The following is a 16,627-nucleotide window of genomic DNA, read 5'->3' as shown; positions in this document are numbered from 1 at the left end:
CATCCTTAGTGATTCATCTTTAATGCCCCTGCTCCTTTCTTATTTTTACTTTTTATTTTTATTTTTATTTTTTTGCCACTTTTCCTCCTCTCTGTCTGCATTATGTTACAATTTAAGACCCCGCTGATGTGGTACTTGGTTGTACCAACCAGCGCAACTTGGCAATTGATTTCACTTGGAAACATATACTTTCTGCCTTGGTTTATTTAAATTTTAAACATCTGAAATATCTATTTAAAATACTTTTTCTGTTGTTCACAGCTGGGTCCAGCTGGCACTGACATTACATGAGTATTTGTCTGGGAGCTCCTACCTGGAAACTAACACGTCGAAGTGAGTTAGCAGATAGAGTTGGCGTGAGACTAGGGAATGATAATATGTCTTAGCTCCACAGAAAGTCCCAACAAGGGGAACGCTGCCCAGTGCTACAGGTTGGTCTTTTCCACTGTGGGCAATTGGATCTGCTTCTAGTTCTCGTGTTTATAACACTGTTACAGTTCAACCCAGGATTCTCTGAGCTGAGTCACATGTAGCCCCGCAGAGATACATCCACACCCATCTACCCCCCACACGCATGCACACAGACATCATAGATGAAATATGTCCCCCATCTATAACTGTTAGATTATTTAAAATTCAGAACTTTATAAAAGTGTTTCATCTTTACTCTCTTCTCTATTGCTTGAACATCTGCTAAATCTAAACATTTTCTTTAAAAGTTATCTCGAAGAAAATAAGCATCCATGCAATGTTGAAATAACCCTTATTTGACTATAAAAATACATATCCATGGAATTACATAATATCTATGTAATCCACTTAATTTCACATAGTCCAAAATTAGAGATAATGACTAAGTAAATATATATATTTTTTTACTATACTCCTCTTTGAGTGCACAGATTTATTCATTGGCCAAATATTTAAAGAGGAGAATCAGAATGAGATATTAAACACAATCTAACACATGCCCCATTTGACAGCAGTAGAGATGGAAACCCAGACTGACAAACTTACATTCTTTTTTTTTTATCCTCACCCGAGGACATTTTTCCATTTTTTGTTCAGATAGAGTAGGAAGGAGAGAGAGAGAGAAACATTGACGTGAAAGGGACACATCGAGTGGCTGCCACCCACACGACCAACCAGGGCCGGGGACAAACTGCAGCCGAGGTACATGCCCTTAGCGGGAACCGAACCCGAGTCTCTCAGGACCGCAGGCCAACGCTCTAACTGCTGAGCCAAACCGGCCAGGGCCAAACTTACATTCTTAAAATCACATTACTGGGGTGGGGGCGAGGAGGGGGGGGAATCATGCGACTTTTTAGGGCCAGACAGGATGAGAACCCAGGTCATTTGACTTCTAATCCACTGGAGTTCGTGTTTTCCCCATCATTAAATTAAAGTTGTCTTTATGATAAAATTCTGTGAAAGCACTTTTATAGACATGGGATTACTGAAAACACGGGAAGGCATAAAACCACTGTTACATAAATCTGACCTGTGGCCCATGGCTAATTAGAGATCATCTTTGTTATTTAAAATAAAATAAAAAGCTGGAAAGGGTGCTAACGCAGGACGTCGTCTCCAGGAAAGACAAGCATAATAATCCTCTGGCCAAGGAGATTTCCCTGGACGAACAGATGTGCAGTAGAGGAAGAAACCTACTGATGCTGTCCAGGGAGGTTTGACCACTACCCCTAGAAAACCTTGGTATGGACATAACCACACAGAACAAAGTGACGGGTCCTAGCAGGGGTCTTCAGAACCATCTGACTAAGCTACAAGGGGTTTCCTTCTAGGTAACTCCCTCCTCGATGAGATAAAAATGTTCTAAACTGCAGTTTACCATGCCCCCACATTTGTCCAAACCGGTTACCATATACCTACGTTCGTTACCCGATTTCTGGTAACGAAACATTGTGTTTATAAAATCTGGTTTTCTAAAATCTCTTTTTCCACCTACACGCCTAATCCACAAATGATTTTTAGGAGTCCCCTGAGTTTGTAAACCTGCTAGTGTATCCCTGAGATACTTTGTTTTAACGGTGCTGCCTTCTCGGAGGTTAACCACGTCAGCGGGCACTGTGTCATCTTCACTGGAGTGGCAGAGGAGCGACGAGAATGAGGCTGGCAAATGGAAGTCCTGTTGATGGCCCAGGAATGGCTGGGCAGGGAATCACACACCAGCTGGCCCCAGTTTCTTCTTCATCCTGGCTCAGCAGAGTGTCTCCAGAGTCCTTTCTTGAAAGTAATTTAAAAGTTGGAAAAAATTTAAAGTCGTGGACGTCTGAGAAAAGATGCAAGAATGTGGACGGAAAAACACCTGCATTGACCCACTGAAGGCACATTAGACCAAGGAACAGGATGATGTGGGTGGTGACTAGAAAGTCATTGTTCTTATCTTTGGCTCACGTTCCTAGTTAAATCTTCTTTTTCATCAACAACACTTATTAGGTCTTCCCTCCCTCCTGGCTTCTTCCTGTTATGAGCTGAGCAGTGTGAATTCTTCTTGCCGCGTTCAGATGACGGGGAGTTGGAAGTGGTGGGCATGACATGAGTCACAGTGACACACAGATGACTCACAGTTTTCCACTCCAGGCAGTTCTTCAGGGCTCTTCGGTAACAGGGGACATGATTCAGTGGAATAAGATGATTCCACAAGGATTTGGGGGTGTTTTGCCCAGAAACATTTTTCCTCATATGATTTTAGTGCATCATCATCCTTACTAGTTAAAACAGTCACATACCCCTGGAGAGGAAGTCACCATGTAATTAAGGTTTAGGTGTGGCTGACAGGCGGGAATGTTCCTGTATGTTGGAGAATGAATTAGCCAGGCTTTTACCCAGGCTCCTTTGCCAGCGAAAGGGGACAAAAGACACAGTGACTAGAAGTGACTACCTAGAGGAGAAGGCAACCTAAAGCGAAACATGTACTTTTGGGACAGAAGTCACTGTGCTAGGTCATGTCTAAATGGTCAGTCGCTGCATCTGTGTCATCATTATCAAAGTCAAAGATGTCCTGGGTGCTACTAAGATGAATCGGATTTTGTTCACCTGCCTTCAAGGCGTACCTTCTCCTTGGGGAGACCTGGGTGGCACACGGTTCTGGAACTTAGCGAGAACGCAGTAGGTCTTTGAAACAGGGACATTTGTGTGCTAAGACTTTGCAGAAACCCATCCCTGAAAGGACCTCCAGGTGTGGTGGCTGAGTGTGGACTGACCAGGCTGGGGGCAAGGGGTGTTTTCACAAAGCACAGTTGACACGTCCACTTCATCATTCCAGGAAAGGTGCTCGAAGAAGGCCAGGCACGAATGCTAGATGCTGGGTCCCACCGCCAGCAAGTCAGAAAGGGTTCCCACCCTCACGCATCCTCTAGTGGGAGACAATCTCAATAATTACAGATTCACACGTGTTGTCAAGCAGATGTTTCCGCTGCTGGCAGAACGGTGAGGGGAAGGCTCCTTCTGGTTGAGGATCAGAAAAGGTCCCCATGGAGAGCTGACAGGAAAACTGAGACTTGGGGAAGGAGAAGGCGCCATCCATTTAAGGAGTCAGTGGGTGGGGGCAGGCCTAGGATGTGTTGTTCAGCAAAAAGAGACAAGGTCAAAGAATATCAATGAAAGACGAGGAAAATGTGTCTTTGTCACCAAGTGGAGAGGGCGTGGCAGATGACAGTGCAGCTGAGAAATGGGGGCTGATCTTCAAGTGAGACGAGGTGGGGTGTGCTGACCACGTCTTCCGACCTCCACCCACTCTGGGGTCTCTGTCCCCCTCCCTCGCCCTCTGCCGCCACAGCTACCGGAATATCCCTTCTCTACTGTTCCTCTGCTTTGCCGGTGCCGGTGCCGTCATGCCCCCAATCAGCCCCAGAGTCCCGTGGACTGCGTGTGAGAGTTCTCGCTATCCTCCGAGCACCTGCTCGCCTGAAGTGCCGTAGATGCCCGAGAAGTATTCGCTCGAAGAAATGGATAAGGTGTTGATGTGAGGGTGTGAAGGCCGAGATGGAGTGTGACCACTGTTAGTGGCACAAGTCTGGGGATGAGCCTAACGTGGTTGATAGAGAGTGTTCTCAGCAAGGTTACTGTCACCCCACCCATGGTGAGGAGGTCAAGGCTGGTAGAAAAAAGAAAAGAAAGAGTGATGATTCCCATCTCTGTTGAGTCCATTTAAAGGTTAGAATAACTGGCCCTGGCCGGTTTGGCTCAGCAGTTAGAGCGTCGGCCTGCGGTCCAGAGAGACCCGGGTTCGGTTCCCACTAAGGGCACGTACTTCGGTTGCAGTTTGTCCCCGGCCCTGGTTGGGTCATGTGGGTGGCAACCACTCGATGTGTCCCTTTCACGTCGATGTTTCTCTCTCTCTCCCTCCCACTCTATCCAAACAAAATATCAAAAAAATGTCCTCGGGTGAGGATTAAAAAAAAAAAAAGGTTAGAATAACTGTCTCTGAGAGACCTCTCTGGTTTTCTCCTCCTCTAGATGGTGCTTGTAGGCGAACTAATTTAAGATAAAGATTCATATTAATTTCCGTTTGGAGACTTATCTCTGCAGAGCGCTCTGGGCATGGAGGAATAGGTCAGTCACCTAACCTTTCTCCAGGCCTGTGTAATTAGAGTGTAGTTCTGATCCGATGCATTTTCTGGCCAACGGTTTTCCAGAACAGACAAAAACAAAACAAAGCAAAACCCAAAACCTAGCAACAGAGGGGCATGGTTCAGTCATTTTGTTAAACAAATAACTATTGGAAGTTTTCTATTGAAAACATAAAAACAATTCTAAAAAAACCCATGATGTTGGACTTGAAAGAGATCTTTGTCCCCTAGCCCAACCTATAATTATTGCCAGTAAGACCACTGTGGCCTAACATTGCAGACTTGGTCCGTGATCCTTCTGAATTAGAACCTGGGCCTCCTGGCTGCCAATACACAGTTTTTCCACACTGGTTCCACAACAGAATTTAAAGCAAAACATCAGAAAATGTGTATACCTAGTCATTACACACTTAAAACCATGCATTGTTTCTATCTTAGCAAACTGTTTCACAAACAAGAAAGTTACACCTCGGACGTGTGACAGGGTGGTATATTCCTCAAAAAATGTCCAGCTTTCGACCATGGTTCACACTTTGTCTTTTCTTATTCTTTTTTGTTGTTGTTGTTGTTGTTAATCCTCATCTGAGGATAATTTTTTTCATTGATTTTTAGAGAGAGAGAGAGATATCCATGTGAGAGAGACACATCGACTGGTTGCCTCCCGCACAACCCCGACCAGGACCAGGGATCAGACCCACACCCCAGGTACATGCCTTTGATCAGAATCGAACCCGAGACCCTTCGGTCTGTGGGCCGACTCTACCTGCTGAGCCAAACCAGCCAGGGCAGCTCTTCTTATTCTCGACAGAGAATTTCAATTTCCTTTCACTTACACGTTATTTAGAAATTGCCAAGCTTCTTACGTGGACTCTGTCGGCACATCTGCCTTTGTTATTTGTTCGCTATAAAAGACGGGGCGACCCTCGAGAGAGGTGGTTATTTCCTCCATCGACGCCATGCAGAACTCTCCCTGCTCGACATCTTCTTGCGGTGAAAAGCTGACCTTCTGTTCCCCTGACTTTCCCTGCTAGAGGCGCCGCCCCGTTAGCGTGCGGGGGACAAGCGTGTGCAGCAGGTCGGCTGCAGGTCCCAAGCGTTCGAGGCCGCTCGCTGTCTTTACAGGGAAGCGACGGTCCTGCTCCGGCACCGCCGGCCTGCCCAAGGCTGGGCCCGCGCGCTCCGTGGTCCCTCTCCCTCGCTGCTCTCTGCTTTCGGCTTTGTTGTTTGTTTAAAAATCTGGTTTTTATCAGGTTTGTCTTTAGAACGTTACAATGTATTACTTAAAAATGAATCACTACGAAATGCGGGCGGGCGCGGCCCAGGAAGACGCCCACCTCTAGCGCCGCTGTCAAGATGGATGTTGTGTCGCGAACCCGAGGACAGTGGCCTCCCCACAGAGCGAGCCCCCTGCCAGGAGCAGCCGCGCCGCTCGGCTCACCCAGAGTCCTGTCTGTCATCTCAGCCGAGTCCCGGGCTCCCCCGGGACCACACACCTGGAATCCGGCAAAGCTCAGAGAGCTTTTAAAACCTCGGTCAGGACGACTCTTTCCCAGAACTTCGCCTTCTGCGTTTCCCTGCATCGCTTTGGAACGTATCAAAGCGCTCCGCCATTTGGGCGGGGGGCCCTCACTGAACAAATATTGAGTAATATGACCCAACTTTTGTGTTTTTAGACATGTGGCAACCAAATTAGTCAACCCTGGGCCGGGGAATCCCGGACTTTTCCTAGCCTGGTTTGACCCTTGGCCTTCTTTCTTTCTCCTGCCTTTAAAAAAAAACCTATTTCTTGCGAGGCTCCTTGTCAAAAAGGTGCCCGTCGCCTGCCTGTGTCTGGGTGCTAGACTCTGCCTGCTTTCTGAAGGCGTCTTTTCAAGACCCGAACCGGGAGAGAAACGCTGGCTCGTCGGAAGCCAGGAATTGACGAGCCGCAGACGAGTGTCCTGATGGGGCGTCGGGGGCAGACTTCTAGGCGCAATTTCCATGTGCAATTTCCCATGTCTCAGTTCTTGGTTTTTGAAGCTTTTATTCATTTTTCACGCTCTCTAGACATCAGTCACGCTCTCCAACCGAACTGTCATAGCAGCATAGCTGAGTGGCTGTCTTACCTTGTCCCCAGTTACGCTGGGATAGAAACCTCACCGAGTGGCGCGGTGCCAGCCGAGTGAACCCAGAGCAAAGGAGGACTTGGTGGAGACCCACCACGTCGAAGGGGAAGTTGTAGTAGCTCGACAGCACCGGCCCGTCCTGCCTGCTATGTGTCAGGTGACCCTCGGCCGTACAGTCTACTTCCATTTTCGGAGGCTCAGAGAAGTGAAGTGTCTTCCCCAAGGCCACACAGCTAGGATATAGCAGCATCTGCAGGAAAACCCAGCTTGTTCGCCTTTCCAATCCCGTTCACGTTCCGCTCTAGTCCACTGGGCCCTCTCCCCAGCGACAGTTTAGTTGGGTTTGACTGAAACAGTCTTATTTTTCACTTTTTTTTGACATCCAGAAGGGAATTGAAGAGTGAGTCAGTAAGTGATTCCTCCGTAGAGAGACGGGAGTAGGTTACATGTCTACAGCCAGAATGTTGTGTTGGTCAAAAAGGGAAGGTGTTTCGTACAGTAACTGAACTCCTATGATAATCATCTCGGTATATGAATATTTCCTGTCTGATTATTAATTTGTATTCACTGAGCATTGTTAAGAGTTTCGATTCAATATAAACATAAATTTTGTACCCTACGGTTACAGTCTGAAATAGACTCGGAGTCACGTGGAACATGCCAGCCGGGGGAATGATCAGCGTAGCCCCAGAAGGATGCTAAGTCCCCAACAGGGGACCACAGACAGGCTTGCTTCATGTTGGGGGTCCTGGGGGTTCAGATCAGGAGCCCTTTTGAGCAGTGTCGTGAGAGTTAAAGGGGAGAAGGTGATGCTTGTGCTAACACGTTGGCTCTGTGGAACTTACTGGTCCTGGAGGGCTGGGGGGGGGAAGATAAGATGAAGCCAGACACGGGACCAGTCACAATGCACCAGCTCACGTCTTCTGTTCCCGGGGCAGGTCGGCTCCCGCAGGCTCAGCTTTGAGCCGTGTCCACAGAGAACTGCACTAGCTTTAGCCAATGCCACACACATCTTTGGTCAAAACCACTCAAAAGACTGTTATCTTTTTCTTTCTTTCTTTCTTTCTTTCTTTCTTTCTTTCTTTCTTTCTTTCTTTCTTTCTTTCCTTCCTTCCTTCCTTCCTTCCTTCCTTCCTTCCTTCCTTCCTCCTTTCTTCTTTCTTTCTTTCTTTCTTTCTTTCTTTCTTTCTTTCTTTCTTCTTTCTTTCTTTCTTTTTATTTTTTTATCCTCACCCGAGGATATTTTTTCATTTTTTGTTCAGATAGAGTGGGAGGGAGAGAGAGAGGAAGAGAGAGAGAGAAAAATATCAATGTGAAAGGGACACGTCGAGTGGCTGCCACCCGCACGACCCAACCAGGGCCGGGGACAAACTGCAAATGAGATACGTGCCCTTAGCGGGAACCGAACCTGGGTCTCTCTGGACCGCAGGCCAACGCTCTAACCGCTGAGCCAATCTGGCCAGGGCTATCTTACACTCTTTAGAGCATTTTAATTCTCTGTAGAAAATATGTCCCCCAAGTTACGTTTAAGGCATTTTAGTGCTATTTTATAAGGTTTAGGACCAATACTTGACTCAACATAAACCACGTGTAGGCCAAGTGGACAGTAAGAAGAAAAAAAATATGCACATCAAAGACCATCACAGAGCACTCGGGGTCTGGCGGCTGTACGGTGATATGTACCCTGGGGTGACAGTAGCTACACAGCTGTGCACTTGTATAGGCAGAGACCCGCCCCCTCTTTTTTAGAGAGAGTCGAAGGGGGAGGAGGAGAGAGAAACATTCATGTGAGAGAGACACAGCGATTGGGTGCCGCCTGCACGTGCCCCAACTGAACCTGGGGAATGAACCTGCACCCCAGTTACTTGTCCTTAACCAGGAATCGAACCCAAGACTCTTCAGTGCAGCGGCCGATGCTCTAACCACTGAGCTACGATGGCCAGGGCTGCCCCCTTTGGATAGATGCGAGGATTCAGTGGTGGACGGTGGCAGGAGTGGGTGTGCCGCTGAGCCTGGCTCCGGTCACCGTGATGTGCTAAGCTCAGTCTACACTGCAACAGGCAGCCCGGGTCGGCGACCCGTGTTCCACCTCCCGGGGCCCCCTTGAAAGGACGCTGTCCTCACTGCAGCAGGAACTCGGTGTAACCAAAGAGACACGAGTGGCCGCGGCTCCATCTCGCTGCTTTTCATAGGCCTGGCAATAAAAGCTGAAACAGTTTTTAGTGGCTTTTGCAATTATATGTCCCTTCAATTTTCTGAAGGTTACGGGGCCCGAACCACACAAATCCCATTAAAGTAAGTAGCTGTTGTGCAACGCCGGCCCTTTGAAAACATTCTTCCGAGCCCATAAAACGACCCGCGGGCTCCTCTCTGGACCCGCGGGCCCGCCGTGTCTTCCACCGCGGGCTTTGATGTGGCGGCCGGTCCCTGCTACTGGAGCTGGCTTCCACCTTCTTGCATCAGAATTCTTCCCAAATTGATGGGGCTCGGGCACGCACAGCGCATTTCTCTTCGGACCGGATTCCTAAAATATGCTCTTGCCGTACCTTGAAATTACACTTGGCGTCCGGTTTGGACCCTCCAAGGCTCCTCCCACACGGCGGAGAGCAGGAGAGGGGCTGGGTCTTGAGGAGCTAACCGCAGCCGCGGGGTGAGGGCCAGGCCTCGGGGAGGAGGGGTCACGGTTCGCTGCCTGGTCCTCACTCGTGAGGATGGCAGGTCCCACGGCCTCTTCACCCACTCCGGCAGCCTCGGATTCCATGCTGGAGCCGAGGTCAGACCTGGCGCTCTCTGTAACCGTGAGTGCACCAGGGACATCCTACCTGGGACTTCAGCTTCTTCCCTGCAGAAGTGCTTTGCATGTGCACTAACACCCTGACCCACCAGAAAGCATCTCTTCCTCCTGTGTGTTCCTATTGCTTCCATCAGTCCTTGACTGAGGACTGCTTTCCTGGTGAGGAATGAAACTGAAGGACTAGTCCGGCCAGTGTGGCTCAGTGGTTGAGTGCTGGCCCATGCAACACGAGGTCGCTGGTTCGATTCCCAGTCAGGGCACATGCCAGGTTGTGGGCCCGATCTCCAGTGGGGAGCATGCAGGAGGCGGCCAATCGATGTTCTCTCTCATAGATGTTTCTATCTCTCTCTATCTAAAATCAAACAAGGGGAAAAAATAAAATAAAATAAAAGGGAAGGACTAGTTCCTGCCTTTGCAAACGGATCCGACCGCCACAATTTCACCTTCTCTCTATCTGATGACTAACCTATTTGAAAAAGAAACATGGTAAAAGGTGTTCCCTGTCCCCCAGGTAAAATTATCCCCAGACAAAAGATGACGTTAGCCCAGTGATTGGCTGTGTGCTCTGTTAAAAAGGATCATTGGGATTCAGGAATTAATGCAGCTGAATCACCAAGCTTCTAATTTTCCGGGATTGCTTGTGTACCACAGTACTATCCTAACTCCTTCACTGTTTACTGTCATTAACTTCACTAGAGACCCTATTTATTTTCTGTAGGAACACCTGACTGCAAAGGGTGACAAAACACGGACGTAGAAAGAGTTGAACCACAATTTTAACCAAGTATTTGATTCTATACTAATATATATAGAGATTTAGAGAATGGAGTTACCAGCGAAGTTTTATAGAGGAGGTAAGATTTGACATGTGTCATAGGAAGTGGATGTTGAAGGGGGCCCTAAAATGAAAGAAAGTGTCAGAAAGGGTGTGGGAAGAAGATAGGGGTGTACTATGGATTGAAATGACCTGCACACATTGAACTGATGAAGCAAGGACTTATGGAGGCCACTAAAAGGAAAATTCAGGAACATCTGGATCAAAGTAGCTATTCTAGGTGAGAAGGGTTGCATTTTTTTCTTCACTCCTCACTCAAGGACATGGAGAGAGAGAGAGAGACAGAGAGAGAGAGAGAGAGAGAGAGAGAGAGAGAGAGAGAGAGACATCAGTGTGAGAAGAAACATTGACCGGCTGCCTTCAGTACCTACAACCCAGACACATGCCCTCACCGGGAATTGGACCAACAATCTTGTGGTGCACAAGACCATGCTCAACCAACTGAGCTCCCCGGCCAGGCAAGAACAGTTGCATTTTTTAGTGGCTCTCTGGTAGGAATGACAATGTCGGATACACATGGACCCTCCTTCTTAGACCCGAGTGGCGTTAGGATTCCGGGCTCAGCCGTGCCTTGTGGTGTTGCTCGGGGCAAGTCTCTATTCTTCCAGAGTCTCCTTCACCTCATCTGTCAATAATGGGGTTGAACTAGACCATTTCTCTGGTTTCATTTGGTGCTCATATTTTATGACTCATAATTGCACCTGGTCAATAAGATCATTGTACTTGCAGTTCGTGGTCATTCGCAACATACACAATCATCCACAAAACCTGTGAACACCTTGGATTTGAAACACCGGGATTTTGGTAAAAACGCATCGTGTCCCCTGTGGTCCCGCTGCAGCTCGGGGACCCTCCGCAGGGTTTGCGGGAGTGAGAGGCTGCCCGGCTGGACGTCAGCGCCCTTGAATAGCATGTTTCAGAGCCCCCTTCCCCGCAGCTGTCTGCACAAGAAAGGTGACCTCAGGCAGTGTGACCGTGCCCTGCTTTCTCCGCCTTAGGCTCGGTCTGGAACCTCACGAGCTGATCACAGGCCCTTCAGATGTCCCCTTCGTGAACCTCCCGTGTTTACCTCCCCTTGCACTGCGGCAGAGGGGCGCCGGGCCCTGTGTGCGCATGTTCGTGGGGGAAAAGGGGACTCACACTTCGTGGTTCGTGAGCAAAGACAGACGAGCCGAGGGCTGTGCTCAAGCTGTCCCCGCTGCCCCCTCACTGTCTCTTCCTATTATGCTCACACTCCGGGGACACTGGCCAGACCCAGGCTCCCTGGATCCCTGTCATTCGCGTGTCTTTTCTCGCCTTCACTGTAATCCACACTGGTGTTTTCATTTGCTCAAGACAACAAGGGCGTTCGTGGGAAACTTTGCTGGGCCGGTCTCAGGTCATTGCAGCTACTGACTCTGTCGGAAACCCTGGTTCTCAGGCCCCTGGCTCCACTCCGGGGAGCGGTGGCCGTCAGCGCGGGTTTGCGTGGACAGTGGGAGACGCCGAGGGGTCTGACGCAGGCCGTGGGCTGAGCGCGAGCCGTGGAGGTCCTGTGTGCAGCCCGGCGGCAGCCCGCGGGGACGCAGGCGCCACCAGCACCAGGCGACCGTGGTGCCCGAGACAGGTTTTCTCCGGAGGAGACCGCGTCAGCACCAGCGGGAAGGGGCTTCCTCCCCCGGATTCAGATCACAGCCAAGGTCTCCTTGGTCTGTCCGGGTAGCTGTAGACGCCAGGGACCTTTTGCAAACCTCTGTGTAATGGGAACATGAAATGCAGGGCCTGGGGTTGGCAAGGCCGGGGTGGCAGAGCGGCCCGGGGTACGAGACATACAGAACCGTACCACAGGAACTTGGGAAGAGAATGGCAATACCGGGAGTGACCGCAAACACGCAGCTAGGAAGAAGCACACAAATGGGGCCCCAGGAGCTTGCGTTCTCGTGTGGATACTGTTGCAGATGAAGTTCGCTAATAACCAAATAGCGGTGTCAGGGGGGATATTGGTTAGAATACTCCAGGCCTTGAGAGATCTCAGAAATCATGATCGTGACATTGGCTCCTTTCTCAAGATGCCACCGATCCGCCCCTGGTGAGTGTCACCGCGGTGACTTTGAAGCAGAGCTCCCAGACCAGGTGTGACAAAACCAGAGAAGGGTGGGCCAGGCAACCGCGAAGCCAAGGACGACTCTCGGGGCTTTGGAGCCGGGGGATGTGGTTGGAACCATATAGGTTTTCTTTTCTACCGAAACAGTGTTTCAAACGAGAAAAGGTCCCCGTCTTCCCTGGAAACAGATTCAACCAGCACTTACTCTACTGGCTGCCTAAAGAAATGTGCCATCTCATCGGTTCTCTCTCGTCAATGTTTCATCTCTCTTTCCCTCTCCCTTCTTTTTTTTATCCTCACCCGAGGACATCCCCCCCCCCCCCCATTTATCTTCAGGGAGAGAGGGAGGGAGAGAGGGAGTAAGAGAGAGAGAAACATCGACGTGAGAGAGACGCATTGAGTGGCTGCCACCCACATGACCCCAGCCGGGGCCGGAGACAAACTGCAACCGAGGTACGTGCCCTTAGTGGGAACCGAACCCGGGCCTCTCTGGTCCGTGGGCCGATGCTCTAACCGCTGAGCCAAACTGGCCAGGGTTTTCCCTCTCCCTTCTTATCTCTAAAATCAATAAAGAAAACAACATTTAAAGAAGAAATGTGCCCCCTCTGTTCTAAGCTCCGAGGGCACTCCTGGGGGGGGGGGCGCGGGGGGAGGAAGCTTCTGGCCAGAGAGACTTGGAGGCCTCAGCTCTTAGGCACTGGGCGAGGGAGGCGCTCCCAGAGTTAGCTACACTGTGACTGCACACCCACATCTAGAACATTCCCTCCCTCCGTGCCGACGTTACTGCCACTTCATCAGGACATGTGCCGGGTGCCGTGGTCGCCTGAGTGCACTGTGTGAATACGGTCCAGGGGGTCAGGGGACTTGGCCTGTGGGAAACCAGCCGAGAGCTGTTTCCTGTGGAAGGTGAGCAAGTGCTCAGGCTCCCTTCTCTCCACCCTCCCTCTGCCCTCGTCTTTCTCTCTGGGCGCAGAGCTGTTGGAAGTGGGCGTCCAGTTCCTCCGGCTGCGTGGGACGTGGGCCTCGCCTGGCAGCTCACGCTGATCTGCTGCACAGGCCCGTGGCGGCGCGGCCTCTGGGTGACGGCTGGACGGGGTGACGGCTGGACGGGGTGACGGCTGGACGGGGTGACGGCTGGACGGGGTGATGGCTGGACGGGGTGACGGCTGGATGGGGTGTCGGCACAGTGGGTTTTCCGTGCAGCTCATGCGTCCATCAGTCCTGGGCTGAGCCGGGTGGCAGACAGGAGCATTCAACTCTAACTGCTGTGGACGGGCTGGGTGGTCAGCTTGCCAGGGTACTTTGGGGGGGACTCAGGGGAAACCAAGGAGGGAACTGGACGGTGAAAACTTGGGGTCATGCTTCTTCTAAGGACTTTAAGGTCTTTGGGCCTTAAGGACTCCATTTTGGGGTGAAACGGGGTCAGAGGTCTTTCTGTGCTGTTCCTTGTCCCTGAGTTCTCCCAGGGTGACAGGTGAGTCCCAGGCCCCGGTCAGCTCAGGTGGATGGTGCTACGAGCACTAACCCTGATCTGGGCCGGGGCCTCAGCAACAGCACAGTCTTGAGCAGGTGCGGTTACACATTCCTGGCTGCTTCCCGGAGAAACTTCTCCTCTGTGACTTTGCATTTGTGTTTAGGTGGGTGTGTGGAGGAGAGAGAGCCAGGGATAGCTGGTCTCCTTGGTTATGAAACCATATGAATGAACATAATATTGTCCGAGGCAAATGAGGTCCAAAGCAACCTTCTCCCCAGCTCTAGAGAAGCCCACAGGATCTGGGCAGCAGCAAAATTTTCCTGTAGCCTCTTGGACAAAAAAGGCTTCAGAGAGCACGTAAGAAATGTCCCTCTAGCCCAGCGGTTCTTAACCTGTGGGTCATGACCCCTTTGGAGGTCGAACGACCCTTTCACAGGGGCCGCCTAAGACCATCGGAACACACATTTCGGATGGTCTTAGGAAGCGAGACCCCGCTCCTCTCCCCGTCCCCAGGCGGGTCGGCGCACCTGCAGATGCGCCCACAGAGAGCACGAGGACCTGTGTTGAAGGGTCCGGCATCAGGAAGGTGGAGAACCACTGCCCTAGACGCTCAGGTCTGGTCCGAGATTTCCAAGCAGCAACCAAGTGTCAGCTCTGCTGGGCTCTGGGCACAGGAAGGCGTGGGCAGCGAGGCCCCATCTGCACGGGGACAGGGCTGCTGGGCTCTAGCACGTCGGTAAATCTGTGAGCAAAGCAGCATTCGCTCACCGTAGACGCACAGTGACGGGGTGCGACTAGCTCTCATCGTCAGTGTCTTCTACCCCAGATGACCAGCTGAACTCGGAGGAGAAGAAGAAGAGAAAGCAGCGGAGGAACCGGACCACCTTCAACAGCAGCCAGCTGCAGGCCTTGGAGCGCGTGTTCGAGCGGACCCACTACCCCGACGCCTTCGTGCGGGAAGACCTCGCCCGCCGGGTGAACCTCACCGAGGCCAGGGTGCAGGTGAGCAGTCCTCCCTGTCGGGGCTCGTCTCTGCAGGCTGCCCCAGAACACGAGCCGGGGTGTCCAGGCTGCCCCAGAACACGAGCCCGGGGTGTCCAGGCTGCCCCAGAACATGAACCGGGGTGTCCAGGCTGCCCCAGAACACGAACCGGGGTGTCCAGGCTGCCCCAGAACACGAACCGGGGTGTCCAGGCTGCCCCAGAACCCGAGCCGGGGTGTCCAGGCTGCCCCAGAACACGAGCCCGAGCCCGGGGTGTCCAGGCTGCCCCAGAACACGAGCCCGAGCCCGGGGTGTCCAGGCTGCCCCAGAACACGAGCCCGAGCCCGGGGTGTCCAGGCTGCCCCAGAACATGAGCCCGGGGTGTCCAGGCTGCCCCAGAACACGAGCCCGAGCCCGGGGTGCGCGGCTGGAGAGGGTGCGAGTTCATTAGGATGTAAATGGACGGCCTCAGGACAGGGTCCGTTCCTCATAGTGTTTCTTGAGGCAGCAGAGTCTTTTTAAAAATTGAACTGAATGCTTTTAGGTGGGGTGGGGGGCTGTGCCTTTAGGTGGGGTGGGGGGCTGTGTCTTTAGGTGGGGTGGGGGGCTGTGTCTTTAGGTGGGGTGGGGGGCTGTACCTTTAGGGGAGTGGGGGGAGACTATGCCTTTAGGTGGGGTGGGGAGCTGTGTCTTTAGGTGGGGTGGGGGGCTGTGTCTTTAGGTGGGGTGGGGGGCTGTGTCTTTAGGTGGGGTGGGGGGCTGTACCTTTAGGGGAGTGGGGGGAGACTATGCCTTTAGGTGGGGTGGGGCCTGTGTCTTTAGGTGGGGTGGGGGGCTGTGTCTTTAGTGGGGGAGACTATGCCTTTAGGTGGGGTGGGGCCTGTGTCTTTAGGTGGGGTGGGGGGCTGTGTCTTTAGTGGGGGAGACTATGCCTTGCGACAGGTCTCACTCCTCCTCGTTCCCCACCCATTCCGATTCCCGCACCCCCAGACTTCAGTTCGAGCCTTAAGGCGCACAGAGACATGAACTCTCTCACTCGAAGCTCAGCTCCCCTCCCTAGACTTTGGCAACGCACGGACCTTCCAGAAATGTGTACGAACACATGTGATTGCGGCACCACGGGGGGTCACAGGAAGACCTCGACTTAGGGAGCTGTGTGAGGGGCGCAGCCAAGGGCAGGGTCTGAGACTCTGTGGCATGCAGAAGGCTAAGGGAGGGTGAGAGAGGGAAGGGGACTAATTCTACCATTAATGCCATGGCTCACCCACAGCGAGGAGTAACACCCCCTGGTTAGGAGTGACGATGACCAGGGAACTCACCCCTTGAGCACTTCGGGGCCGCGTCTTGGCCCTCTGCGGAAGCAGATCTGTTTACCCTCACACCGGCTCAGTGACACTTGTATTCATTGCCCAGGTGAGGAAGCGGAGGCGCAGACAGGTGAAGTTTCTGCCCAGCCTCACACAGGGAGGAATTAGCTGGGCCAGGATTTGAACCCAGCTCTGCAGACCCAGAGCTCGTGGTTTTAAGCCCTACAGTAGACTTTGAATAAATAGGAGTCTCCTGGCTAAATGCTTTTTCAAGTAGCACTTTGGTCTCTGCTGAAAGTCACCGTCTTATTATCTTCGTGTTGCCAGGGGTAGGCTGCTGTTTAGATCGGGGGGGTGGGGGGGGCGGCCCAAAGCTGTCCTGTCTTCCTGCAGAAATTATTGTTTGTACGTCTGTGTTCAGTCTGGCCGGAAATAATAGCCCTCTAGCCCGCCGG

The 16,627-nt window shown here is 51.8% G+C and overlaps 1 protein-coding gene across 1 annotated transcript in view; it reads left to right on the top strand.

The window, feature by feature from the left end:
- PRRX1 (paired related homeobox 1) overlaps positions 1-16,627 on the top strand; it is a 67,904-nt gene that overhangs the window by 38,477 nt on the left and 12,800 nt on the right. Inside the window, exon 2 of the mRNA XM_036273696.1 lies at positions 14,710-14,885. Coding sequence (XP_036129589.1) covers positions 14,710-14,885 — 176 coding nt within the window. The remainder of the gene's footprint in view (positions 1-14,709; positions 14,886-16,627) is intronic.

This window comes from Molossus molossus, unplaced genomic scaffold, assembly GCF_014108415.1.
Source record: "Molossus molossus isolate mMolMol1 unplaced genomic scaffold, mMolMol1.p scaffold_m16_p_20, whole genome shotgun sequence".
In the NCBI taxonomy this organism is placed as follows: domain Eukaryota; kingdom Metazoa; phylum Chordata; class Mammalia; order Chiroptera; family Molossidae; genus Molossus; species Molossus molossus.
Note: the sequence above shows the minus strand (reverse complement) of the source record. Positions and strands in the feature narration are given on the sequence as shown.